This window comes from Aphelocoma coerulescens, chromosome 1 (assembly GCF_041296385.1).
Source record: "Aphelocoma coerulescens isolate FSJ_1873_10779 chromosome 1, UR_Acoe_1.0, whole genome shotgun sequence".
NCBI lineage: Eukaryota > Metazoa > Chordata > Aves > Passeriformes > Corvidae > Aphelocoma > Aphelocoma coerulescens.
Genome location: NC_091013.1, coordinates 23,715,096 through 23,742,874, shown reverse-complemented (window position 1 = coordinate 23,742,874; position 27,779 = coordinate 23,715,096). Strand labels below are relative to the sequence as shown.

The 27,779-nt window shown below is 36.1% G+C and overlaps 1 protein-coding gene across 2 annotated transcripts in view; it reads right to left on the bottom strand.

Annotated features, from left to right (window-relative positions):
- The window catches only part of PRKX (protein kinase cAMP-dependent X-linked catalytic subunit), a 62,366-nt gene that overhangs the window by 15,005 nt on the left and 19,582 nt on the right, over nt 1-27,779 (bottom strand). For both annotated transcript variants that reach the window (XM_069003953.1, XM_069003946.1), the window contains exons 2-6: nt 22,346-22,514; nt 17,961-18,224; nt 11,520-11,639; nt 5,609-5,704; nt 1,914-1,971 (exon numbers count right to left, since the gene is read on the bottom strand). In XM_069003953.1, the coding sequence (XP_068860054.1) occupies nt 1,914-1,971; nt 5,609-5,704; nt 11,520-11,639; nt 17,961-18,224; nt 22,346-22,514 (707 nt within the window). The remainder of the gene's footprint in view (nt 1-1,913; nt 1,972-5,608; nt 5,705-11,519; nt 11,640-17,960; nt 18,225-22,345; nt 22,515-27,779) is intronic.

Genomic DNA, 27,779 nt, shown 5'->3' with positions numbered 1-27,779 from the left:
TCCCTAGCAGTTCATGAGTTCCAGCAATAAAATCCAAACATTTTTGATTTGGGGTTTGTTCAGACTTTTTTAGCATTCTTCTGACACAAGGGAGATCAAGAACAGGCTTTAAAGTACTCACAAAACTATTCACTACAGTCCTATTTACTTCTGTTTTCTCCAACATTTTAGACAATGACTTTTATTCAGATATACTTTCTAATTCTTGCACTAGGAAAAAAATAACTGGCAGTTGATGGTGTTTAAATAAAAATAATGTCTAGGGAGCACATAGTTTTTTCAAATATTACAGTCATTTAATGCTAACAGCAAGAGGTTCTCAGTACTGTTATGAAAGTAAATATATTAAAACATTTGTTTTCATTTTAGATACACAGTTAAAGGTGTATTTGCCTTGTAATGATTATTCTCTCTGGGTTGCCTGTTTTGATTATGTACATAGGGAACAAAAATCTATCTTTTTTTCATGATTAAGCTTCTTTCAAGCACAGACTCATTCTCAAGGCATTAAGCACCAGGGAAAAACACCTGGCTCTCTGTCTCAGGCCTGATCACAGCACAGCACTCAAGCTTATGGCACATACAGCTCCACAAAATGAAGCGTAACAGACATTTGGGTTTTTTCAGATTTATGTGGAGTGGAACTATCCATGTTCCTATCCAATGAGGCATCGAGGAGAACAGTATCACCTACTTCCCTCAAAAGCAGATCTGACTCAATGCTTCACCAGAAAATGTCCAATGGGATTTACATATTTTTAAACCAATTATGATCGTGGAAAAGGATCAGACAAGTCTGACCCCTACTGCTCCCACCCCAAAATCTGTTTTTAATTAGAACTGGTTTTGATTTAGGCATTTCAGTCAATTGTAGGGAAAACCCCGAAACAAACCTAAGCAACCACAGACTAAAAAAAATCCCAAAACAACACAAAAACCAGCCAAACACATTTCCCAAAACCCATGTTTGAGTAAGTCAAGATTTGGTTCTGTTCTTGTTTTCCTTCAAAACTGTCCAAAAAATATGCAAGTTTTCACTTTGAGTTTATAAATTTTCAGCTTAAGAAATCCTCCTGAAAAACACTAGGATTCCAAAGGATAAGAAAAACATTATTTCCTGTTTTTTCTTACTAGTGTAAGTTTGTGCCATAAAAGGCTCCAAAAGAACACACTGGACAGCTGGTTAAGCATTTATACTTACATCAATATTTTAAGAAAACCCTGGATGATTGTGCACCTTTTACCTCTTCACCTGTGTTTACCATCCAATGTGCTTTGGGCCAAAAAGCAAACCTCTAACATTCCTTGCCCAGAGAAATAAAAATTTTAGATGTCTCTAAAGAAATGAAAGGTTAAACAAGCTAATTTCAGTATCTATTGTCTTTGTAAATCTGTTCAGATTAGGGTAAATAATTCTTCCTGGTGGAAGAGTATTTGACTATTCTTATCAGCCCCACCAAGACAATGAACAGATATCATGGTACTACAACAATCCTTATACTCCTAAAAATAATTTTTAAACTTCAGATTTGATTAGTGCTCCTTCTGGGATTAACACCTCCACAAAAAAGAACCAAATGAGCTGTCACCCTGTACTACAGGACTTAATACCAAGTTTCTGGTCTAATCTCGCTTTTCAAATTAATGAAGGGAGTGATGGTGGGGGTGGCGCTGAGGACTGAGGGAACCCATCATGAAGGATAGCATTAATCCAAATAGGAGAATGATTTTCAGAAAAACAAAAATACACAGGTTAAACTTTGCATTTAGGATTGCATAACCAAAGTAATGTATGGGAAAATGTATCTGTTTCATGCTTATAAAAACAAAAACTTTATGAAGAGCTGGTCTACGTATTTCCTACAGAATTCTTTCAACCTTGTTCTGTGTTACACCTAAGATTTTACACTGACCTTCATATTTCCTAGTCGTCTTGTTCTGTCAACCACAAGCAGCTTCTTAATAAGGTCTCTGAAGTAAAGAAAACATATTCTCTGTTAAACAGAATTAATTTATATTTGACTGTCATCCAAGTGTTACAGAATACAACATACTTCCCTTTGACCCATTCATTTCCTCATATTTTAGGATATTTAAGAGTAAGCAATAAAAAAGAATCTAACAGAATTCTTGCAAATTGCTTTTAGACTCTTTCAACAAACAAAGCAAACAAACTCTCTCTCCTCCCCTGCCCCTTGACAAGTAGCACCATTTATTTCTTTGTATTTTTGTATTTTGCTGGGCATTCCAAATCTCAAAACGGATCTCCAGTCTGTTTGTCAGAACTCAACACTAATATATATTAAAAACACAGATAAAGCTGCACCCTCATCTTTATGCTAAATATCCAGGGAAACCATGGAAGAGTTAGTCTTCTGCTTTAAACTAGTATCATCTATAATTTAATTGAAAACAAAAAGCCTCACCGAGATACTGGTTCATTTAACAGATCTACCTACATAACACTAAATCAACACTTCAAAAGACTAACAGATATAAAACTCTTCCATTTTAATAGCAAAGTTCTTCAAATATTAAGGCCCAAACAACTATCACAAACCAAAAGTATCATAATTTATGAAATTAGCTTGATTACTTATGAGTTGAAAGAAAAATATGGCTTCATATTTCCATAAGCAGTTACGTTTTATCTCAAAGATTATTTTGTTAGTTAATTTTAGAAAAATGGCATTCTGGTCTAATTGCATAAAGTATCAATGACAGGAAATAACAAAAGTTCAACCATCCTTACTTCTACAATCTCACATAGTCCTGGGAGATGACATACTGCATGAATTGCTGGGGATTACAGAATATGGCTAGTTCCAATTTTAAAGAATATGAAAGGTTAAAAAAAAAGTCAACAGCTTTATTTACAGAAAAGAACACAAAGTAACAATGACACACTGGCCTCTTTCCATCCTTATCTGTAACATCTACTATCCCCCCCCCAAACAGTATTGTGTCACCTATCCTTGAAATCACAAGTGTGTATGCAGAAAGAACGTATGAACTGAATGTGCTAGACTGTTTAAAAAGCTGTTGCATTTCGCAGGAATACAATTCTAAAATTCAACTGGAAGAATATTCAATTACCAGGTACATGAATAAAAAAGTCCATGTAGAAAGCAATTTTTAAAACACTCATGATTATTCCAGACAATCAATATTTGAATTAGATTAAATCTAATTAAATGTGACCAACTCCTTTTACAGTCACCTTCACAGAAATATCCCTTTCTACTTCACAAAAAAGACCATTTCTTACGGAAGGGGCTACAAGGATGACTTTAAGCACACTTTAAAAAAGAAGTAGGACTGAAAAGAAATCCAGAAACCCAAAAAAGACATTCACAGAGTTTATGGCCAAAGACACTTTCCTATTTCTAAAAAACCAGACATTTCATGGATCATTCTCGGCTTCCTTCAAAAATTCATCATAGAACAGTTAAGGGATGAGCTTAAAGATGATACTTGCTGCACTGGACAGAAGAAATATCCATTGAATTGAAACAAATAATAGATGGTTTAGTACTTCTTTACTACACTGGATCAAAAAAATAATGTAAAAATTATCTTGTTAAAATTAATTCAATAGATATGCTGCTGTATGTATTTGGAGAATCAAATTCTACATGAAGGTCTCTCCAGACAAATAATCACTAAAGTGCTGTTCCAGTGACATTTCATTTGGAGTTTCCCAAAACTGGCTTTTCAAAGAAAAATTTACAAAAGCAATAAGAAAGATTTACATTCATGAAGCAGGTGGGAAAGCAGAAGTGGTACAAATTCGGAAAGTAAAAAGTGCGGGTGATAGGGGGTAGGTGAGTAAAATAATGTCAATGCCTGTAAGTTCAAGCAGTACATATACCTAGGGAGAGAAGAGTTCAGAAAGGGAAATAATTCTGCTGCCTCAGAACAAAGAGTTAAAACACTGTATAGCACTAATACTTCAGACACTGTCTAGGTGTGACAGGACCCAAGATAGTCTTCTTTCTGGCTGAAATACAGACTTATTGGGAGAAGAGAGAGAAAATAAAGAGGCTAAAAAAGTAAGGTAAGAAGCAGACTGACTTAATTGGACAAAATAATCCTGGCACTTGCTTTAAGTTAATGATGCAGATATGTTCAAAGACTACCCAGTTCTGCATATTGTGGTTTAAAAGAAGGGAGAAGGGTTGAGGGCCAAGACATTGTGCTCACAACTCACTGCAGAAAGCAAGTGAAGCCACAGAAACAGTGTGGCCAGCAGGACAGGACAGTGATTGTCCCCCCATACTTGTCACTGGTGAGGCCACACCTAGCGTTCTCGTGTACAGTTCTGGGCCGCTCACTTCCAGAAAGACATCGAGATGCTGGAGCGTGTCCAGAGAAGGGCAATGGTGAAGGGTCCGGAGGGTAAGCCCTGTGAGGAGTGGCTGAGAGAGCTGGGCTTGCTTAGCCTGGAGAAAAGGAGGCTCAGGGGTGACCTTATCAGTCTCTGTAACTTCTTTCACTGTATTAGATGGGTTGTTACTGATGATAACCTAATTTGAGGTGTTCCAGCTTCTGATCACAATATTATACTTCAGTGCACAGAATACTACAAGAAATAACCAGTTTTCCTTCCAGTACCAATTGGATTAGGAAGACCAGACAATGAGACTACACTAAGCTGGAAACAGTGTAGAGCTACTAGGAGAAAACTGTTACAAAGAGACAAAAATATGAGACACTCGTCAGCCTAAGGGGGAGGCAGACATGCTTCATTCACTGCACCCAATGATTCAGTGGAGGCTAAAAAAAAAAAACCAAAAACCAAAAACCAAAACCTGTCTCAAACGATTAGTTTTGCTTTTATCTGTTTACCCATTTGTGACAGTAAGCAAGTGCCTAACAAAACATCATGAATGATTAACATGTAAAATAAGTTCCTGTCTTCAATCCCTCACTCATTCACTCAATTATCTCTGGTTCTTAAGAGAAACTTCATGTTTATAACTGCATTTCTTCTGTTTTAATGTTTACTAAAAATTATTTCAGTTATGGAGTTTTTAAATAGAAAAAAAATTCATCTGCAATGTACTTTTAACAATTGCAAAATACTGAGAATTAAACACACATTATATGTATATGTTATACTGCATATTGAACTGGGCCCCCACTATCATAAATTTAAGTTGGTTTTACACTAGAACTTCTGAAGTACGAGAGTTCTTTAAAGTAATTATGTTGAGAATGATTTAAGTAGTATGTATCTATAGATAGAAACAGTTTAATGTTGTCTTCCTGCTCTTCTAATTTTTACTCAAATTACCTCCTCATATTTCTCCTCTTTACCTTCTTACAGTACAAGCCAGTGAGGCTTGCACAAGGTGGAAAAGCATTCAATATCCCATAATACACAGAAAAGAGTCAGATACTATCTTAAAACTGTATGCCAACCTTGAAGTCTACCAGGTATCTAAGTTTATTTGGACTGCAAGTGTAAATGTAATATATAACATTTTCCAACATGATGTTTCAGAAAATCAGAATCTGAAATCAGGTCTTCTAAAAAGATTATTTAGAAACAGTGCTCAGGAGGCGTTTAGAATAGAAAAGAAAGCGTTGGGAGTTATGGACTTACTTTACATATAAATCCAAATGCCTCGGGAAATCTATTTTGCCAGCAAGAATCTTCTGATATATACCAAATGGATTGTCATCAAAAAATGGAGGAAACCTATTTTAATACAGAAAATTTTTAGGTATTAGAAAAAGAAATTCTAAAAATCTTATAAGCCATATTATGTTATAGCAATTCCCCTCAGAAGTAATTGATTATATTGTTCTTTTTGGTAAGACACCACCAATCAAATACTTTCTTGAAGAATAACATAAGGCTACCATTGCAAAATAGAAAACATTTTTGTATGCAACACATTGAATGCAGAATTAAAATTTAAATATAGCAATAGAATAGAAAAATATTAAATTGTTACATTAATGCAGTAAAAATATAATTTATGAAATAAATTTTCAGTGTTAAAAGTAAAAAATTATTTGCTTTTACCTTGAAAACCCAGGGATATACTCTGCAAAAGAGCACTACCATTTTTGGCCTTGTCCTGTAACTGCAGGCACACCCTTATTTACCAGTTTCTGTCTAAAGTGTTAAAGAGTCTTCACATTAATACATTATCCAGTTCAGTTATTTGTTGTACTTCTTGAATTCGAGTATGTTTTGCTAGATAAGGTGTTTGAAACAGACAGACTACTCACAACTCTCCAAGTGCAGCTGCCTTTCTGTGTGGGACAGATAAAGTTTTCATTTCATAATCCTCCCCATGATGAATAGTAAATTAAAATGTAATTAAAATTCTACATTTATATTGTTTATGAAGTTCTTAATGAAGTTATGAGCTAACAGAGAGACTACTTCTTGTTGTACAGTTACAGTAAGAACTCAGTTTTCTGCTGTGCTTCTTTTTCTCATATAGTACATCCCCCAAGTGCTGCAAGAGGCTCAGGGTACATCAGTACAGCCAGCTGAGCCCAGGTGCCGACAGCTTTCTGAGTGTCAGTCATGTTCTTAAAAGTTACCACAGGAAACCTTCTAAGGGAATGGAATAACTCATTCACTAATCTCAGTCCTGCTTTGCCCTCTGTAACATGACTCAAACAACCCTCTTACTATGTTTCTGCCTCAAAATCCCTACAGAATTTAAAAAAAAAAACAGGTTTTGAGTGTTGATCATATTAATAACATCCAACCACTATTACAGTTTAATTAAAATATTTTCACATCTCCCTAATGTTTTATAATTACTTTCTCAGAGAACTTAACTGTGTGCATACACACACAAATACAGTGCTTGTGGCTTTGGAAATCACTGGTAGCACAAAAACAAGGATGAAAACATTTCTTCAGGCTCTTTTTTAAATTTTATGGTACTCAAACTAGCTTATTCCTCAACAAGTACGATACATTATATTCATTATGTTTTCAGAAGTATTAATTTCTTCATTATTCAGCTGATGGATCAAATGGATTAGCATTCCCTTTGAAATACTGCAAAATTCGTCCATGGAAAAAATCAAATTCCACCATAATAATAAAGTAAAGCTGTCTGTAGGCTTATGGAAAAAAAAAAAAAAAAGTAATAATTCAAAGCACTGAAAAGCATGACTAAACTATCTGGTTAGGGAAAGACTAAAGTACATTTCTTGTTGGTGTTCAGAAAGCCAGAATACCTTCTTTACGAAAAACTACTTTCCAGCTAACTGGAAAGTGAAGAATCTCACGATGAATATTTGTATTATTAAAAATTCCTGCTTTGACACTAAAGAACAAGGAAAACATGGTATGTATTTAACATGCACAAGTTTTTCCCACACAAGCAAGACTATCATATAAAGTTTCTTTTTTAGTCAAGCAATATTAACATCCTTCACAGTCTCCACAGCAAGCTGACAATTTTCTATTTGTTATTACCTATTAGAATCTATAAATGCATAAAGCAATTAGAATGATAACTTGTAACTACGTATTACAAATCTGCCAGCTGCAGTAAGCAGATTACATGACTGAGGTGTGAAATCAAGAAGAATAGAAGTATACATAATTTTTTTCATATTTACATGCTTAAGTTGCTCTTTGCTTTCCCACTTTGAAAATCCAAAATTACTGTGTCTAGAGTTCTTCAGAGAAATTTAAATCACACTTGGCTGTATAGCAATTTTATGGCAATTCTGCCTAAAGTGCATTTGAACTGTAGGCAAAATGGGAATAGCTTTGAAAGATTACAGAGTTTTCTTATGGACAAACCAAGTAACTTGATTTTGACACTTTTTGTAAATGTCAACCTTCAACAGATTTCAGACAAAACAACTCAAGTATTGTGCTGGAAGCTACCTAATAAATCAACAAAAATCCCCTTGAGTTTCAGACTTTCTTCACACCACAACACAAACAGCTGCCTTCTTTTCACCAACGGAAGAGAAGCTACAAAAAAATATAATCTCTGTAAATGGGAGAACAGCTGCAAACCATTCATTTTGTTAACTGAAGCATAACAGTGGCACATGGACATGAGTCTCAAAGACAGTCTGAAAAACAGAAGTTGTAAAACCTCAAGGGAAAACACACAGGTCTGAGAATATGAAACTGCATACAGGAACCACTACCAACCTAAAATGACAGACCAGCACCTCACATATGACCAGCAAAGCACAGACAAAAACCACAAAGCCCACATCAAATCACAAAATTCATATTAGTTGCATATCTGATAACAGTACAATTACTGCCTAACATATCTAATGTTAAATAACAAGTATATTTTTCTCTGCATTAAATTTTAACAGAACTCATTTACTCAAAATAAACAGATGTTCCAACTCATGTATTGACAATTTGTTTAGCTTGTTTAGATTAATGCTATGAGCTTGGTGTTATTCATCTGTTAAGATTTTTTCTCACCCTTGCTTCTCCCTGTTCTTTCCCTTTTCTGTATCTTACTATGCTAAACCTAAATGGGACCTTGCCTTAAACCTAGTTTGTGCAGAATGAGAATTACATGGGCCTCTGGAGATTAAGTTAGGGAAATAAGACACTGTAGAACAGGAAGGTGTGGGATTGTTTATTTGTTTTTAGAGAGGCCATTTCCTTTTACACACATCTACCAATACTTTTCAATTGCTTTTGGGCTTCAGAGAAACTTAACTTCAGGAAAAAACTATCAGATGTCTTACATTAATTTACTTGCAGACAATAACTTAGTCTTGAAGTCAGGTTTTGTTCACCTTCAAGTATTTTCAGATTCCTTAAATCTTCTTTGAATTTTGATGGATAAAGTTAACTAGGACTGCTTCTGTAATAAAAGCCTTGATAGTAAATATCTAGCCACATCCTGAGTTGGTGAGGAAAAGTGCTTCAAAACATTATTGCCAAGAACAGCAAAAAGCTGATGAAATGCTAAAAGCATACACTCATTGTGACAACCGTTCCATCTAAAAGAAACATACACAAGCCATAATTCCTGCCCTCCTTTAAACCCTCCCCCAAAAAATCCTAAGAAAATACTATCTATCTATACGCTCATCTCAAAAAAAGCCCAAAACAGACAAAAAAATCTCCAAACACAAACATCCCAAAAAAACCAAGCTTGTGGTAAGCCCCTGTCCCAGCTTTGGAAAACAACTGAATGCTACCCTGTTTAGTTTTTTAGTGTTGGATGGAATCCCTATCCAAAGCAGCATTCAATCATTATGAACAGCACGTCTATACAAGTACTGTAGTTAAAAACCTTAGAATATCACACACAGCAGACAGCTGCTCTGTCAATCAGTCTACATAAAACCTCACTTGCCTTTTAGAAAAGTGGAATCTATTGGTGGAATCTCTCTCTATTGGTTAAAAGTCTCTAAAGGCCAAAGTGCTCATATTAAGGCACCTCCTTCCCATCCCCCCACCCTGAAATCCGGGTCCCATCCCTTGAGCCAGATGGCGTCATGACACAGAAGACCCTACATAGAAACAATGGCAGCTGCTCCCTTTTTTTATGAACAATATATACCAGTCATATTTCAGCAGAATATACAGCAGTCATACTTCAGTACCCTGCAGTCTTGAGGTCTCAAGGACTCCAAATATCTTGCTTGATTACCACCTGTAGTCACTATTTTAACTTTGTAAACCATGTCTCTATTAGTGGTCTAGCAGAGAGAATCCCACCAACAACACTGTAAGGCACGCAAATAAAAAAGGCCCAATATCCACTTACACTGAGACCACACAGACCTAACAGAGAGTGGTCCCACTGACACCCATAGCAGGAAGGTAAATCACAGCTGGGTGACTGCAGCACCTGCGCTCGTATTACAGCACCAGACACTTTTATCTACAGTCTTCCTGCTGTCTAGGACTAAGATTAATGGTAACAAGCCTGCTGGGAATCTCTTGTTCCTTTCATCTCTCTGAGAAGGACTCTTTCGACCAACTTGGGCTGCTCACCTTACAGGGAGCGATGGAAGAAAGGTGAAGCCTCGTCTCTGTACAGATCAGCCTACATAAATAACCATTTTGTATCAGACCAGTCAGCCAAGCCTGCCTGGGTCAGCCAGCAACTATTATATATTTTTATTGCTTTTCTGTCCACCAACTGCCGTGAGATTCAAAGTCAATGCATATACAAGCCTTCAGGACACTAAGAAAGCAAGCAGTGAGTAGCAATGCTGTGCTGGGATAAAGTTGTGTTGCTATTGGGTGGACTTTACAGCAGTACACGCAGTGGATTAGCGCTCCGAAGTGACCACCCATCCATCAGGCGAACTACTTGCTAAGGCAAATTTACAAGCTTGTCCAAACACTGGAAGAGTCACCAAAGCTACTTTGAAATGACAGTACTGCATAGAGAAAAGGATGAATAAATCCAAGCAAGGACACTTGGTTCTGATCATTCTACAAGGCTGCAGATTTATAAGGAAAGGCCACAGGGGACTCCTGACACACCTGGGGACCGAGAAGGTGTAGTGCAGAAGGCAGAAGTTTTAAGAACTGTGAAATCAAACTGATTAAATATACTATGTTTCTTTGTAAGCTATGAAAGTCTTGCTTGCATCTGCATTTGTCATATAGCACCCACCACGGCAAAGCCAATTGCTTTCAAAAATCCCAATCTTTTTTCGCAAGTACCTTCAAACAACACAATCAAGACAAAAAAAGGGAAAAACATGCAGATGCCTTGTTTAGCACAGAAGTAGTTTCACACTCTCCCTAAATCAGTTATTTTACTGAAAAAAACATTTATTTTTTGAAATCAGAGCAAACTGAGACAATTACTCTTATCTAACTAATACTAACAAGCTGCAAACAGTTAATTATATTAAAGCCAGACTGTTTCTTCAGTTTGAATTTGTATCTTCTGGAAACATTGTTTATCAAACAAATTCCAAAACACCAAAAATAGCATTTGAGCAAACTGATTTCAAACAGACCTATAAAGCTTTCCCCTGTTCTTCTTCTGGGTTAAAGAAAACCAGAGCTCAGTTGCAATACAAACTGTATTAATAAACGTCTTCCTACTTTGCCACTATGCATTTTTACAGACTGAAGTTCTCACTGAACTAGGATTTCACTATGCCGAAAATTAATTAAGTTGTCCTCTTCTTTACCCTTTAAATAGAAATGATTTTATGAATAAAAATTTGAACTTTGACAAAACTTGAATTTCCAAAACAGATAAGGAAAAGAGAAGCTGTTAAAAAAGTCTTAAGTAAAACAAAAACAAACAAACAAAAAACCACAAACTAAACAGAAAACCCAAAACCAAAACCACAAACAAAACCAATGAACTCAAAAACCTAAAATATTCCCATAACAACAGTGATATATGTTCTTTTGTACAGCTTCCCAATTCCTTTCTTCAAAGGCAGAAATTAAACTGGTATATCAATAACAAATTTAACCCAAATTTGCTAATCCAAATATTGTAAACAGAAATAGCAAATAATTCTGTATTACATAATATTGCTGTGATATAGTAATTATCACTTACCCCGACAACATTTCAAATATAAGAATTCCTAGGGCCCACCAATCCACAGCTCTTCCATGGCCTTTACTTTGTATAACTTCTGGTGCAAGGTACTCAGGAGTGCCACAGAGTGTCCACGTTCTGGGAGCAAAAGAAGGAAAAATAAAGACACAAAACAAACAACAAAAGCAGATCAAAGTGAAACTGAAACAACAGTAATAGGAAAAACCAAACATACACATAAGAAGTACCCAACATATACTTATGTATTTACTGTATAAAGAAACAGAGAAATAAGAAAGGCCTCTACAAGATCTAAACAGATTGCTTTGATGATGTTCTCCAATTCTCCTGGAACAGAGATCTACGCAAATTAAGAAACTTCCTGTCTGCATAAAATATCTGTGTACTGAGTTTCCCAGCTGGTGGTGTGGTACTCTACCCAACAGACTATACATTGCTTTGAATTATTGACAGCCTTTTTCACTCTGTAAGCTGTAGACCCTGGAAGTTCATGGACTACTTCTGACAGGCCCAGCAGAAGACAAGCTTATTGGCCTTCTCCAGCAAAACAAAGCTTAATTAAAAAAAGGGAAGGAGGGAGTTTTTAAAGAAGTAGTAGTTTAAACTACTGAAAATCAAAGATTATTTGTTTTATGATCTAGGTAAAGTTTTTCAAAGAGTACTGGAATCTAACCTATCGTCACTTCCACAATAGTCACTAAAAGGTAAACACTTTGTATTTTTAGTTATTTACAATATTTACAAGGTGTAGTTACGCAAGTGTGAGATAAGTAGGCAATATGTTTTTTTAATATAATTTAAAGTCATTTTTAGTCATAGCTTTCTATGGTAAGGTCAGAATAAAACTATTATATTGCTAACTAACTGAGGCTCAAACTCTATAAAGAAACAAAACAAATTGAAGCTAAGCAGTTAGGTTTACACAGACCAAATTACATTTGAAAAGAATATTCTGAAATAATTTCTTCCAGAAATGTGAACTTTTCTTTGTAAAAATGCCCATGTACAATTTGCCTGGCTTCACTCCCTTGATTTAGTTTTAAATGTACACTTGAGAAAAAAATATGCTCTCATTTTGATTAAATTACCCTTCCCCAACATTAAGTCAGAGGACGAAACTTTGAAAATGTGCTACCAGTTCAAGAGAAATTGGAATCACAGCACAGAGTAAGAAAGAAAAGTGTATCACATTTTAAAAGGAGTTCTAGTAAAGTATGACAAAGAATATAGTCACAAATGGTCACCACACATGATTTCTAACTTGCACCAAAAAACCTCTCTGAGTATTTGTGAGAGGAAGATTTTCTCCAACCAAACTGGTAAAACACCTTTGAACAAATGCAGTAAGATGAATAGTATTACTTCTAAAGGTGATTACTAATTCAACTTCTTTTTTTCTGAGAACGCAGGGAAGATGATTGTTCCACCCTACCCTGTGCTGACACGGTCTCACCTTCAGTCCTGTGTTCAGTTTTGGGCACCACAATGTAAAAAAAAAACACATTAAGCTACTAGAGAATGTCCCAAGGAGGGCAACAAAGATGGTGATGGGTCTGGAGGGGAAGCCTTATGAGGAGAGGCTGAGGTCACTTGGTCTGTTCAGCCTGGAGAAGAAGAGACCAAGGGGAGATCTCATTGTGGTCTTCAACATCCTCACAAGAGGAAGCAGAGGGGCAGGCGGCAGGCACTGATCTCTTCACTCTTTCTTTGAGTCCAGTGACAGGACTCAAAGAAATGGCCTGAGACTGAGTCAGGGGAGGTTTAGGTTGGATATCAGGGAAAGGTTTTTCACCCAGAGGGTGGCTGGGCACTGGAACAGGCTCCCCAGGGAAGTGATCACAGCACCAAGCCTAAGAAAGTTCAAGAAGTGCTTGGACAATGTTCTCAGGCACATGGTGTGACTCCTGGGGGTGTCCTGCACCAGGCCAGGAGTTGGATTCAATGATTCTGATGGGTCCCTTCCAACTCAGCATATTCTATGATTCTCTGAAATATTTTAAAGGAAGTTTTTGGGATGTTTTTTGTTTGGTTGGGTGTTTTTAAGCCTCAGCCTTGATTCATAAAAACAGTTAAGATAAAGAAAGAGTAGGTGTACAGTCAGTTAAGGCTTTAAATCTAAGAATTATGACTTGAACTTCTTCAGGCTTCATTTTACTACGGCAAAAACCAAATTACTCCAGCTAAATTGTCAGAAGTGTTAAGCACACCTTGCATCCGATGTGCTTCAAGGTTCTTGAAACTACATTTGCAAGTGTAAAGAATACATATTTAATTTTGATCATAAATTTGTCTAAAAACCATAAACTCTCATTTTCCAAATCGAGCATACTGAATTCTCACATACATTGCTGCTTTACGCTACTGCCATCTAGCAGTTACCTAGATCAGGACTACAAAATGAAGAGTAACAGCAAACCTCTGTCATCTTTTAAAATGAAGTATTTCTCCCTCTCCCAAATTTAAAAAGCTGTATCCATCATGTGACTTAATCATACTGATTTAACCAGCTATGCAAATGAACCAGCTGACAGTTTTACTGTGTTTTTATTCAAGCAAGAGGAAAACTGAATTAAAGCCAATGTAACTTGAAGTCTCCTAGCTGCACTAGGAAATAAAATTCATTACCACCAGGTTAACCACTTCCTTAATTTCAATCAAGAAATTTATGTTTACTAGCTACACAAAAACTTGGAAGAAGCTTATGTTCTTTTTTAAGACGTGTATTTGTGCTGTAAGATCACGACTTCTGTTTTGTCTTCTGTTGGTCATGAAACAAACTATTCAGTATTTTGGAAAACACATGAAGTAAATGCTACAAAAAGATAATATTTTAATTTTTTTTATCATTACTATTTTGTGACTATTGCCTATTGATCTGAAACTTCAGATAACTTTTTTGAAGAAAAATTACAACGCAAAAAAGTAAGAATAGACTGTTCCCTTTAGACTGCTACAAAATATTCACTACTCTGAATTTTCAAGATAAAAGCTGAAGTACAGGTAAGTGATAAGGTTGAACATGTAAATTTAAAACATGAAATAAAATAAAGAATCTACATTGGTTACAAAGGTAAGCTACAAAATAAGTTTGTGAAACTTTTGAAGAGTACTGTGTGAAGAAGTTAAGTCTCAATGGTTAATACGTTTTAGCATTCTATACTATTCAGCATCCATCTCTGTAGTACTTGACAAGCTTTTCTGCATAGGAACCAGATTAACCATGTTTGTCTTGGTATTCTGGCAGTTTCTCTATAATTGTATTTAACAAAGATTGTTTTGTATCAGCTGACGGAAGTTTGTTCTTCAAGACATTCCTGCTTCCTTCTACAGTGACAAACTATACACTTTGCAAACTAGACTTACTGTGTCTTACTTAGTCTTTTTCTCTTCAATCCACTGTGCAGAACAGTCATGAAGCACATCCAGCTTAAGCAACAGTGCAGAACTATCCCAAGTATGTTTAAGATTAATCACTTCTCAAGTTTCTAGAAAGACTCACAGGTAAATTTCTTTTTTAGGAACGTAAACTGAATAAACTAAAATTAACAGTGAATAACATTCCAGAAAAAAAATAACTCAAGTCTTAATTTTACCTAAAACTTTTATAACTTTCTAAGTGAAACCTGCCCATAAAAAATCCATAAAATTCCATGCAGATTAGTTTTGTGATTCTCTGAAAGAACACGGGAATTAACTCCCCCCCAGAAAACCCCAAACCAAACCAAAAAAACCCTACCAAAAACCACAAAAAAAGGAAATCGGATCAGAAAAAATTTTCAGTGAAAATACTATACCCAAAAAGAGGCATATGCTTTTCAGAAAGAGAAAAATGTAACAGTTGCAAAGGTCAAAGGAAATCCTTTTCACAGCCTTCAGGTAACAGTAATTTATAAAAACCCCCTCCCCATCTTTCTTCTTGACATTGCCCCCTTTTAAAAGTAGTAGCACATCTATTTTATATGAATGTACTTACAAGAAACTGAAAAGGTTATTAAGTCTTCTGTTAAGCAACATCAAGGTGGAAAAGAGAAGAAATAAACAGCAGCTGAGGCAAAGACAAACTGTTTTGGAGAAAAATTTAGAATTTTTACACATACACTATGAGTAAAAAGGGAGGAACAAGGATAAACAGAAGGACATACCAACAAAGAACAGAAGGAGCAAAGAAAACCTCCTCTCTTCTCTCTGTCTCTAACAAGAAAATATTAAGAGCCTAGCCCTTCAGAAATTGTACTAATAGGAAGGTACAGGTGCAGGCTGCTTTCCACAGCGGGAACATGAGCTACGAGCCAGACACTCTTTCTAAAGAGCAGCTTAACTGCAGGGCGACATGGTGAACATTTCATCCCTTCACACACGGTAATGGGAAAAAAGGAAAATGTGTACAGAAAAATGCCAATTAGGCAGCTACACAATCATTAGTGTGAAGCATTATGTATCTGGAATGTGCAGTTGTATCCAAAATCTTGTGCAGACCATCTTTTGATTTATGTACTGTATCTTCTTTCTAGGAATGTCTTTGCTGATCCTGAGAGCAGGTTACCTCACAATGTTTGAAAAACATAAATACTTCATGACTTCTTTTCGCAGTTCATGAATACTGTATACATGCACACATCTATACACTCACTGACATCCATACACCTAAGAGTCATGTGCACAGATGTTTGCCATGAATAAAAATGACAAAATATGTCCTATACTTTTGATCAAATAGGCTATGCCATAAACAAAAGCACCTACTGGAGTGCATTAATAGATAAAAGGCTGATAACTGTGTATATTTACGGTGACAAAACCAATGTCGTGATGATTACTTCAGCTAGTGGTGAGAATATTACGTAGTTCCAAAAAAACCCCGTAACACAAAAAGCTAAACCAGATTAGCACAGGTTAACTACCCGTGCTCTAACTGATAATGTCCTTGTTCATTCCAATTTTATGTTCTGTATTTATATTACCTGTTGTACATTTGAAGGTAAATCAGCTATGAATATAGAACTACTATAATGTTCCATGATTCAATTCAATACAAACTGATCAACTTCACTGCTCTCCAAGCAATATAGGGAACACAAACCCAATTAAAACCAGTAGTGGTAACTTAGTTTAATATCCTAAAATATATTTGAACAAATTTATTCTTAGAGATTCATCTTCCAAGTTGAAAAATATACTCTCATGTGAACTATCACCTTATTTAACGAAGGGTTACTTGTCTTGTGACCTAAACCCACAAAATAGGAACTACCACTAAGTGGCAGTATTTACATGTAAAGAGCAAGTCCTAAGAATTTGTATGACAATGTCTTATAAAGAGTTGTACTACTTTCTTACATGGATGTTTGTAATCTCTTCCCGCAAAAAGTTATTTTGATTTAAAAACAAAGTATTAAAATAAAAGGCCAGAATTTGTAGGCCTTTTTGCTTGGGCAGTGGAAACTGAATTCAAATGTGTTCATAATAAAATTCTATGGTTTTAAAACAGATTTTCAGACCTTAAAGGTGAATAGAACTTTTGATTACATTTTGTGATTGGATTTGTCTCATCTGACTTTTACTTCATAAGGGATCTACTAAGCAGCTTCCTCAGATCCACTCTCCTTTCAAACTGATCTTGTAGAACTCTCCTACTCTCCTCACACATGGACCCGTTTGTTGCAAAAGCAGCATCAAACAGGCTGATGACCGAAGAGGATGAGACCTACGTAACACCTAACTCACCACGACACCGCCTCAACCAGAACAATCAAATACGGTATCCCTCAAGAGATGACTCAAAGGCATAACACCAAACCCTGTCACACCGCTTTCCTGATATGACAGTAGGTTTCACGTCCCTTTTCTTGAATCCCAATGCTCTTGCTTACTCTTAGAAACATGTATTATGGTCTTGGAAGAGCCGTCCGAAGAGCAAGAATTGAGAAATCACTGGGCTGGGGGGGAGCCTCTACATTATCAAAGAAGTTTACATATTTTAAATTTTAAACTAAAACTGACAGCAATATAGAAACTAGATTTAAATAGATCAGTCCTGCTGAAGCTGGCCTTATGGTTTTTGTCTAGATTTTTGAAGTTTCATTTTAGCAACAGGCTAGTGAAACCACCATATCCCATTTTAAAATGTTATTCCTACACTTCAAAAATCTCTAAAAGAAACTTTTTACAACACGACTGCTGAAAACTTAAATATACAAAAGCAGAAAAATAAAAATATTTTTCTCTGGTTGCTTGTGCGTGATATTGCTCCTTGTTATACCTAAGGGGTAATACTGGTTTCCATACAGTCATTGTAAGATGATAATTTCCTTCATATTAAGGGATTTGACATAAGTGAACCACATGGAATGCTAAATGAAATGCTGAGCACCTGAAATAAAACATTTTTCTAACTGTTTAGCATGCAAAACGTAATTACCATAACAAAACCCCACTCACCTGTCCACCAGTTTTTTTGCAAATCCAAAGTCAGTAAGCTTGATATGTCCTTCTTTGTCTAGTAATATATTTTCAGGTTTTAAGTCTCTGTAAACGATTTCTTTGGAGTGCAGGTATTCTATTGCACAAATAATTTCTGTTGAGTAAAACAGTCCTGTGCTGTTGTTGAAACGCCCCATGTTGCGCAGGTAACTAAAAAGTTCTCCTCCTGGCACATATTCCATTAACATATATAAAAAACGTTCATCGTGGTTGGTCCAAAATCTGTAATAAAAATATTATTTTATTGAATGAAGGAATTATGTCTCTGATTTGCTTTATAAGTAGATATGGCCTCTGCTGCCCCAACTACGTACATAACTGATTTCTGATTCCCTGTCTGCAAATACTAAACCCCCAAGAAGTCAGCAGGATTACGTTAAGACATTCAAGTAGCTGCTTAACCTGCAATGTAAACCAGATAGTTCTCCTCAAGTACAGCACAGGCCAAGAAAAAAAATTGATACAATTCTGTGTCATCGTACAAAACAGGTCTCTTCTAAGCACCAAACAAGTGACTTGATATAAAGACCACACATTTGTTACACACCCTACATTTCATATTATCAGGCATTGCCAAAGTGATGGCGGTAGGCAGAATCTGCTTTTGTAAAGATTTTCATGACAACATGTTCAAAACCAGACATCAAAGGGTTATCCTTCTCTCCTCCTATCCCTTCTTCCCGTGAGATACACAATCCCAACTAAAGTGTCAGATGCCAATGCTTGCTCTTCTATGGCATCTTTCACAAAAGCAATAGAAAAGCAAAAATGACAGCAAAACAAGATTAATTTCTGTACCTCAGAATTAATCTAAGGATAGGTACCTTCCATTCCTCAGACTACCACCTTTTGCTTAAGAGCTATTTTTGTGGTAGTCAGAGCCATGTAAATAACAGGTAAAGAAGAAAGAAAATGATACATGGCTTTAAAATGCTTCATTATAGAGTACAGGAATCTTCCACATTCCCCTAAATTATGCTGGTTTTCTTTCTATCTACATTAAACAACTCACATACCACAACCCTCAATGTAGCTCAACGTTTAAGAAGAAAGTATCTGGTAACATCTTAAAGCACACTAGCATTTAAAACAAAGAACGATCCCTAATTCCGTAATAAAAGGTAGAGAACACTGTATCCTTACCTACTTTATTGATACAGTGATACAAGAACAGAAGCTACTTTAGCTTCTAGTCAGTGCTTCTGCAGTATCACAAGTACCCTGTGCTTAATCAGGGCACAGAGCCTCAGGAAAGATAAGCAGAGCAAACCGAGCTCCCTAACACATGAATGACTTTTACTCAGGAAGATTTTACTTTTGATACCAGCACCGAGGCAACCAAGGAAATAAGACTGAGTAACAGACATCAGCTACAGCTCTTCCATTCCGTCAGTGATGGAGAAAGCAGAGTCCAGGCTTGCTTTCTGCTTTTATGGAACTTCTTCCCTATCACAGTCATCAACATCATTAATTGGCTACTGATGATGTGATGTTCACAGTATCTTTATTGACCATGCAAAAACATTCTGCAAATATATTTTAGGTAATTAGGCAAAGCTGTATCTACAATAAACAATGAAAGAAGAGCAGGAGTGGGAGAAACAAAGCAAACCACATATTTATGGGAAAGGAAGAGCAAAATCTGACAATACAGAGGGACAAAAATGGAGTATCTACATCATTAAGCACAGGATTTTTACTGGAATTAACTTCTTCAACAATTGACTCAAAGGTTTGTCTATCCACAGAAAAATGGATATATTATTTGGTATACATGAAAAAGAACAAAATGAAGAACTTCAGTACTTGCAGTTCAGATTGCTTTAAACGGTAATTTAATACAAAAAAATAGAAAAAAAATCACAAAAGCTGTGATTAGAATAATGTGTGGTATCATTAACTCTACAATTCAGCTTTACTACATAAACTGTGGATGCCACTGTGAACTCCTACAGACAACCAACCTGTTTTAGCTTACACGACTACAAGACATAGTTGATTTTTATTAATTCTTGTTCTCTTCAAAAACAGGTCAACATTACACCTCACTGTAATAAGCTGCACCACAGTATGACATGTTATTCAAACACACCAGTAAAGATTGCCTAGGAATCTCCTGTGATCAGTTGTTGCAAAAGCACCTAAGAAGCGTTTAGAAAGACATTATATGTAGACTAGTAACTCCAGTGTCTACAGAAACACTGTACCTCCCTATATACAGAGTAGGTATTTCTCAAAAGTAACAGGGAAAAAAAAAATATAACTCTTTACATATAGGAAGACATATGGAATTTCCAAACACGGGAAATGAATTACATGCAGCATTACTTTATAATTTTCCATCATAAAATCCTGAAATATTATGCTGCACTGACACCTATTCCTCCCTGTTTTTGCAACCAGGAAAATACCATCAGTGTTTAAGATGGTGAAGCTAACTGAAAACACAAAAACCAGATCACATAGATAACACACTTTAAATGCAATAAAGCTGAACTATATAGTTTCTTCCTCATTTTTGTTGAACACTTATAGTAACTAAAAGAAAAAAACCCCAAACATATATTGGGCAGGGGGTGGCTGAAAAAAGCTTTTAGTCACACAAAAAGCTGCAGAAAGTGTTATTTGTCATACACTCTAGTGATAATCATCCACAAAAGCTTGTTTAACCTAAAGCACATAAATGTTGTTGTGACCTAAATTTTAACCACCTCACTTTAGCTACATTGCTTGGAGTCTCCTCTGCCAAGGAAAAAAAGGCATCACATGGACAACTACATGAGCACAGCTGATGCAACATATCATTGGACATTTCAACAGAAAAGGCAGAGCTCTAGAAGACATGAAGAATATTTGCCTTGCACACAAACTGAACTATTTGAGTTGCATCCCTTGGCAACTCAAAAATCTGTTATTTTGTAAATAAGGTGTGAATGAAATCCAGGAAAACTCACCTGTTTGGATTTTTCATCACTTCTGTATGAACATGAATCCTCCCATCCCTGTCTCTGACATCTCACCCAAGTTTCTCCATTCCTGCTGTTCTGACACACAGACCTACTGACGTGGGGTTTTTATTTGGCAGTTTCCTTGTTGGTTATGGTAGGGTTTTCTCTTAAAGAATTTACAAATGTACATAGATAAACATAAAACATCCTGTTTCCCCTGTTCCATCCATATTTCAACCCATCTAATCAGATGTACTCAGCCTCTCCATCTTGCTTTCCTCCATGACTCTCAATCTCTGCATACTCTAAAACTTGTCTTACTGATACTACGCCACACACAGGATTTCTGAACACTAACAGCATCATGATGCTGGAAAAAGCCAACACCACACCAGGGAAAAAGCCTCCTCCTGCAGGGTTCATTCCATCTTCTGGATGACTATCACGCTGTTCCTTCTTCTTTTCCCTCTGATACTTTCTTAACCATGGGAGGAAGCTGCACTCCCTGCAGCTAGATTAACTAAGGTTAATTTTGTCTAATTTTATGTAAAACTGATTAAGGCAGATAAATGGAAACAAATCTTGGTTAATAGCCAGCCCTGTATCCACGAATGAGAAAATACAAATGGAAATTAACTCTGCAATTACCAGAGGTTTCATTATCCCATTAACAGATGTGGACTCAGACACACAAGAAGCATTGTGGTGCTGCGAACAGAAAAGTAGGATACCTTCTTTCTCTCTTTAACAATGGGACCATTGGGATCATTAGAATTACCTCAATTCCACAAAAAAAAAAGTATTCTTTATGAACTGTGTTTAAATCATGCTTCTCAATAGGTTCCATCACTTACAATCTCAAATACAGGAATACTGAAGTCAAAGAAGTGAAGAAGTGCTGCAGTTATTTAAACTCTTTAAAAAGAAAGTTTACAAAAGTACAGTTCATTTCAGTTTTAAAAAACTAGATATTTAAATCTAGGAATATCTTTATCTATTTCCCAGTATCTACAGCACATACATGTAGAAATACTTTCATCACCATTCTAACATCAAGAATCGTTCTAGAAGTCATTTTGATGAGCCAATCCTAACAATTCATTAGCATTTTCCCCTCATTCAAGAGAAAATGTCTCTTCTGCAGTGTAAAAATAAGAGAGAAAACACCTTATAATAAATTATTGTTTGAATGTTTAAATTATGCCTCTCAATTTTAAATTCTTGATTCTTCTAAAATACATACTTTATTCCAAAGTCCATTTTAATCTAGATTACATAATAGAAATTAAATGCTTGATGTCAGTAAAGTACATAAGAACTTGCAATGAGACTCTGGAGTAATTTAACTGCACTTTCTGTATGAGTGAAATGAATTTTAAAAATACAACAACTTACAATCTGATCAAAAATGGGTGGTTGACTTCTTTCAAGACAGACTTTTCATTGTGCACATGTTGCTCTTGCTTCAGTCGAATGACATCAGGAATGCTCATAACTTTCAGTGCAAAGTAACGCTTGCCCATTTTTTCCCTCACCAGATGAACACGTCCAAAGGTACCTGTGCCTGAAAAGTTGAAGTAGAAACATCAACTTACTGTAAAAAGGGAAAAAGAACAAAGATAACTTGCTAAATGAAAACACACAGGAACTCCAATTATTCAGGTGAGGAGATGATACACATAAATGTACTCGGAGAGGTGAAGTGATTCAATAGAATAAGGACGTGATGGGAAATAATACATAAAATTTGTTGATCCTTCTAAATATAAAAATTTTTTTTTAAATCTGCTTATAGTTTTCAGTGTCATATCACTTCGAAACAGTAGCTGTCTGGCATCCTTTTTTTTGTAGTTAACGTACTCCTTTTCCAATTCACTCTAAAAATTAAAAAAGGAAAATCAAAACATACTGACTTTTAAATAATGCATTAGGCATTTCTCTATTCAACAGTCATTAAAGTTCCTTTAAAGTACATTGAACTCAAGACAATTGTATATAACTGAACTGAGTATCTCTTTTAGCTTGAAATGAAAGCTAAAACTATCACATTTAGCCACATTGGTATTTGTTGTGCAGCACAGTGTTACACATTTGAAGATGAACACACATTTCAGCTCATTGGGTGGTTGCTTGTTTTTCTGCTCATTAAACAATGCCATGGAGGTTCCATTACAACAGTGCACCAGATATTTTTAATCCCATTCTCAGACAGAAATATGTGCCACTATAAAGGACACTTGGCATTCAAACCAAGTGCCTAACTTGTAAAAGGTCACTTTCTCCAGAAAAGTCAAAAGCTTATACTTAAGCTGACAATCATCCTCTTCTTTGCCCATACCCTAGGAAAGGTAGCACACAGACCTGCTACAGTATTATACACTGGTTTGTTACTTCATTTTGGATTGTGTTGATCTGTTATGATCAATTTATAGTAAAAACAATTTCCTAGGATGGGTAACAAGTATAGGGAAAGGAGTATGTATGTGAAAGGAAATATATTTTTGAGTGGTAGGAGAAAGAAACAAACAAATGAACTTCTAAAATTGCATTACTGGGGAAATGAGAAAAAACAACGGAGTTTTGGCATCTGGTAGGTTCAATTTATGTTTGAAGTACTTGTTTTCTGCAGGTGTATTCTCACCTAAAACATTTTGTTTTATTTAACAGTTTTCCCTTCTAGTCACTTATAATATTGTTTAAGACACAGCATTTACTAAAAACAAAATACTCATCTTACAAACTAAAAACTACCAACTCCAGCAATCCAGTTTTACAGAATGTGCAGCTCCCCTAACAATACAGCTTTCAAAGCCAGTTTTTAAGATAAAACTTCTAACTACACAAACACATCAAGGATTACCATTGTACAAGCACAAAAGAGTCTATCAAAGAAGTTTTACATTCCCACCTGTCCTGAGTTACTGTTCTTTAACCTTGAAATCTGTATACAGGTCTCAGAAAAAGCCTGCTGTTAGAGCAAAGTAAACCATCAGGTTACCCTGGAAAATTTATCAGGCAATTAAATCCTTTAACAATGTAGTCACATTACATGACCATACCTGTAAACTTCATTTGCTCAGGTCTTCTGCAGTAAAAAACAAAACAAAAAAAACCCCAACAAAAATCCCAATCAAACAAACAAAAAACCCCAAACAAAACAACAACAACAAAACCCCAATCCCAAAACAAACAAACGAAAAAGGCCCAAAAGCTTCCAAGCAGAGGCATCTGTTCAAGCTATTTGAAATACTGATTATTGACATTTACACTGAATGCACAGACAAAGGAAATTAACTTGGGTTATTTCTGAATTAGGAGCTGAAATTCAAATTCTGAGTAAAAACACTGTGAAGAATAACTATAATCATATTGCAAATGAACACCATCTTTCATTTTTAAAACTTCCAAATTTGGACTCAGGGAAATTAACAATACTAACACCAAAAGCAAATGTGGTTTTACATGCATTTTGATACTTGTATGAACAAACTGCTTCCACAGACATATTCAAAAGGTAAGTCAAAAGTGAACATGTATCTAATTATTCCTAAGTCTCTAGTGATTACACGTTCTAGGACTTGTTCTACTTGTTCTAGAAATTTTTATTTTAGAATGCTTTACTTTTCCCTATGCTATTGGTTTAACTTTACAAGCCACTGTTCCGAAGTAACAGCAGTAATAATAGAAATCATAAGTTCCATCTATTTTTCAAAAAGGAACCTGTCAGGGACCTATTTAGCAATAGTTCTAACTTTGGAAACACTTCCTCCTTAAAAATATCTCTGCCAGGAACAGCAAAGCCTAGCAGGCTATTCCAGAATAGTGGCAAGGACCTAATCTAGAAAGCCTCTGGGAAAACCAGAAGACCACACACAGGCGAGAGCAGAGAACCTCCCTAACCAGTTTTACTGTTGAACTGATCCCAGGCAGTCTTTTTTCAAACATCTTTAGCACAGTTCCAAGCAACTATGAAAATCAAGACTATACAGACCAAGAAGTCCTCTAACATTTGTTTTCAGACATCTCCTCTCATAATACGCATTTTCTCCCCATCAAGTCTTCTCAGAAAATCCATTAGGCCTGCATTAGCTGGCAGTACCCAGACACACACCCACCACTCTTCTGTGAGACTAATTGTTATGCTTTTTGTTTTATGCCTAGCCAGTCTTCAAATAACCAGATAAATTTTGCATACATAAAATACTGTAATTCAAAATCTCACTTCAAACCTGCTCATACTTTTAGCCATTTCTGCAAACATTTTTAAAATTTTCTTCCTTGCCATTGATAGGGAGGAAGGAGAAACAGGATGACAGTCAAGGTGGGAGGCTGCAACAAGATGTTACTGTGGTTGTTCAGCATAGTCAAGAAAATCTGTTTTTTAAGAACATGTTGTGTTGTGACTCGGTGGAAATTATGCCCCTCAGATTCATAAAAAGAAAACTAAAATCTTGAAGCATTCAAGTGGCAGTATACAAGATGAAGGCTCAGCTCCATAAATTTGCAGGAAGGTTTCTGGAAGCAAAAAAGGGCAGCGTTATTAGTCTTCCACCAAAGCACCACTGTGTTCTACCCTCCAGGAATGAGACACTAAATTCACAGAACAATTTCTGTTAATCCCTATGAAAGAACTTGTCAACTTTCTCCCCTCATCATCTCAGAGTTCAGCTGTGTGAACCGATTAAATTTGACCTTTTGTGACAGGTAAGTAAACATTCCTTAGGATTACCTTAAAATGAAAATATTCTATACTTGTCCATAAGAATTAAGAGAAATATTGCTTACAGATTTTTACATTAGTCTAATGACGTTTATTTAATATTTGGTTCAAACCAAGAGAACTTGAGGGACACTGCACCATTCTAGATTAGTCCTGGGATCTACCAAGTACTATCCTGCTGAAGGAAGAGCAATGGCTTCATACACTCCCTACATACATAATCCTACCTTTCTGTTCATTATAGTACATACTACCAGAGTTTCAGAGCAAAAATAAAGCACCTACATGAGGAAATCACACCTCAAGAAAATAGCTGTTCTTACAAAGTCTGAAGGCAGATTTGTAACTCGCACAGGCCCCTTTTCCCTGCTAAGTCCTATGGCGATTGAAGATCTGTGGCCACCAGTAACAATGGCAAGTGAAGAGCGCCTGTGCTGTTTTCAACACAATTCAGGATTTTCAGGACTAAATGGGCAAACAGAACAAAATATGCAAAGTGCTAACCACTAATCCAGTAAAATCTGTTTACAACAGAAACAATAAAATTCTTGGATCCCACTGCAAATTTTATGTGGTTGCAGAGATTGAAGGAATGCCAGCAATCTTCTCCATTAGGTAATCTTCTCATGTTAAAGAGAGGAGGCCAAAACCTGCAGAGGACCAACTTGGCCTAGGTATCAAACACAAGTAGGGTATTTTCAGTCTTACAGAACAAGCTGGATTCCCTAATACCATGCAAAATACCATAGCCAGTTTCCAAGATTTTGTTCTCTTTGAAGCCTAGCAGAAAAGAATAAAGAATGTGGGAACATTTCTGACGCAATTTCAGATACTTTTGATGCTAGGTAAACCAATCCTGCAACTTTTGATCAGCTAAAACAATTGAGTGAGTAGTCATGTAGTTACTATTTTGCTATTGATGTAAATGACTAATTTAATGCTAATCCAATGCTCTTCTTTATTTGCTCCCATTAATTAGACCCAGCTGTTCCAGCTTCCCATCCTTTGAATCCCCAGCTCTTCCTTAAAACCAAGTTTGCCTTGCTCAGATAGTTACCATCTGTTTTAATGAAGAATAAACCAGGTCATGTGAGCTCTGCGACCCTGAGGGCTGCTTTCTGAGCCCCAGAAGGGTTGGCCCTGACTTCAACAGATGCCTACAAAAGCCATCAGATGCATTCACTTTTATTTACAGTTAGAAGAAACATTTCCTACTGTGATGAGCATTAGTCTTTATTGATAGCCACAAGCACAATACACTTAATTCTGTTAAATATCAGAGATGAACTAAGTGAATTGTATCAGATTACAAACTCACTACTGAATGTCAAATTTTGTCTGGCATTTAATCTTTGTCTTATTTTGGGATGGAACTTGAACAGGCTAGACTAGGAAACGGGGGTTGTCAGTAATTCTTGACAAAGAAGTGGAAAAGTGGCACAGCAAAGGAAAAACAGCCTGCCCAAACAGACTGGTAATCAGAAGATTAACACTCGGGAGAAAGATTTGGGAAAACCACAAGGCACAAGCAACTGTGGGCTTCTACAACAACAGATGTGGTTGGCACATGAACAGGGCAACTCAAAATGAGGATGATGATTTTGGACACCACAGTAGCGAAGTCTACATTTTTACTAATGTTTCAACCCATAGACCAATGTCACTGAAAATGCCAAATTCAGTGTCTTCACTGATCTGCAAGCCAGCTGTGGATTGCTCACTGTAAATCTTAGACCACTGCTTTTATAGATCTGCATTACTCTAGAGGGTTCAGATCTAACACTGAAAAACATGTCAGAAAAATAACAAAAGTCAGAGAAGGCTTTATAGGATGTCCTTTTTTTGTCTAGAACTGAGCTTCTCACACTGCTGAATAAATGAAAGAAATGTCTGATCACAATTTTTGCAAAGCTTTTTCATATCCTTCAGTGATATGGACTGAAATCAGACACAGTCTGATTAAGATGTTAACAGCATAGAAAACAGAGATGTGTGTGTAGTGTTCACACTGGCAGCCCTGCCAGAGGAGCTTGCTTCTATGATGCTTCTTATTCATCCATTGTCCTATGAACACTACATTTCCATTTACATCAAGAACCCCTTGAATAA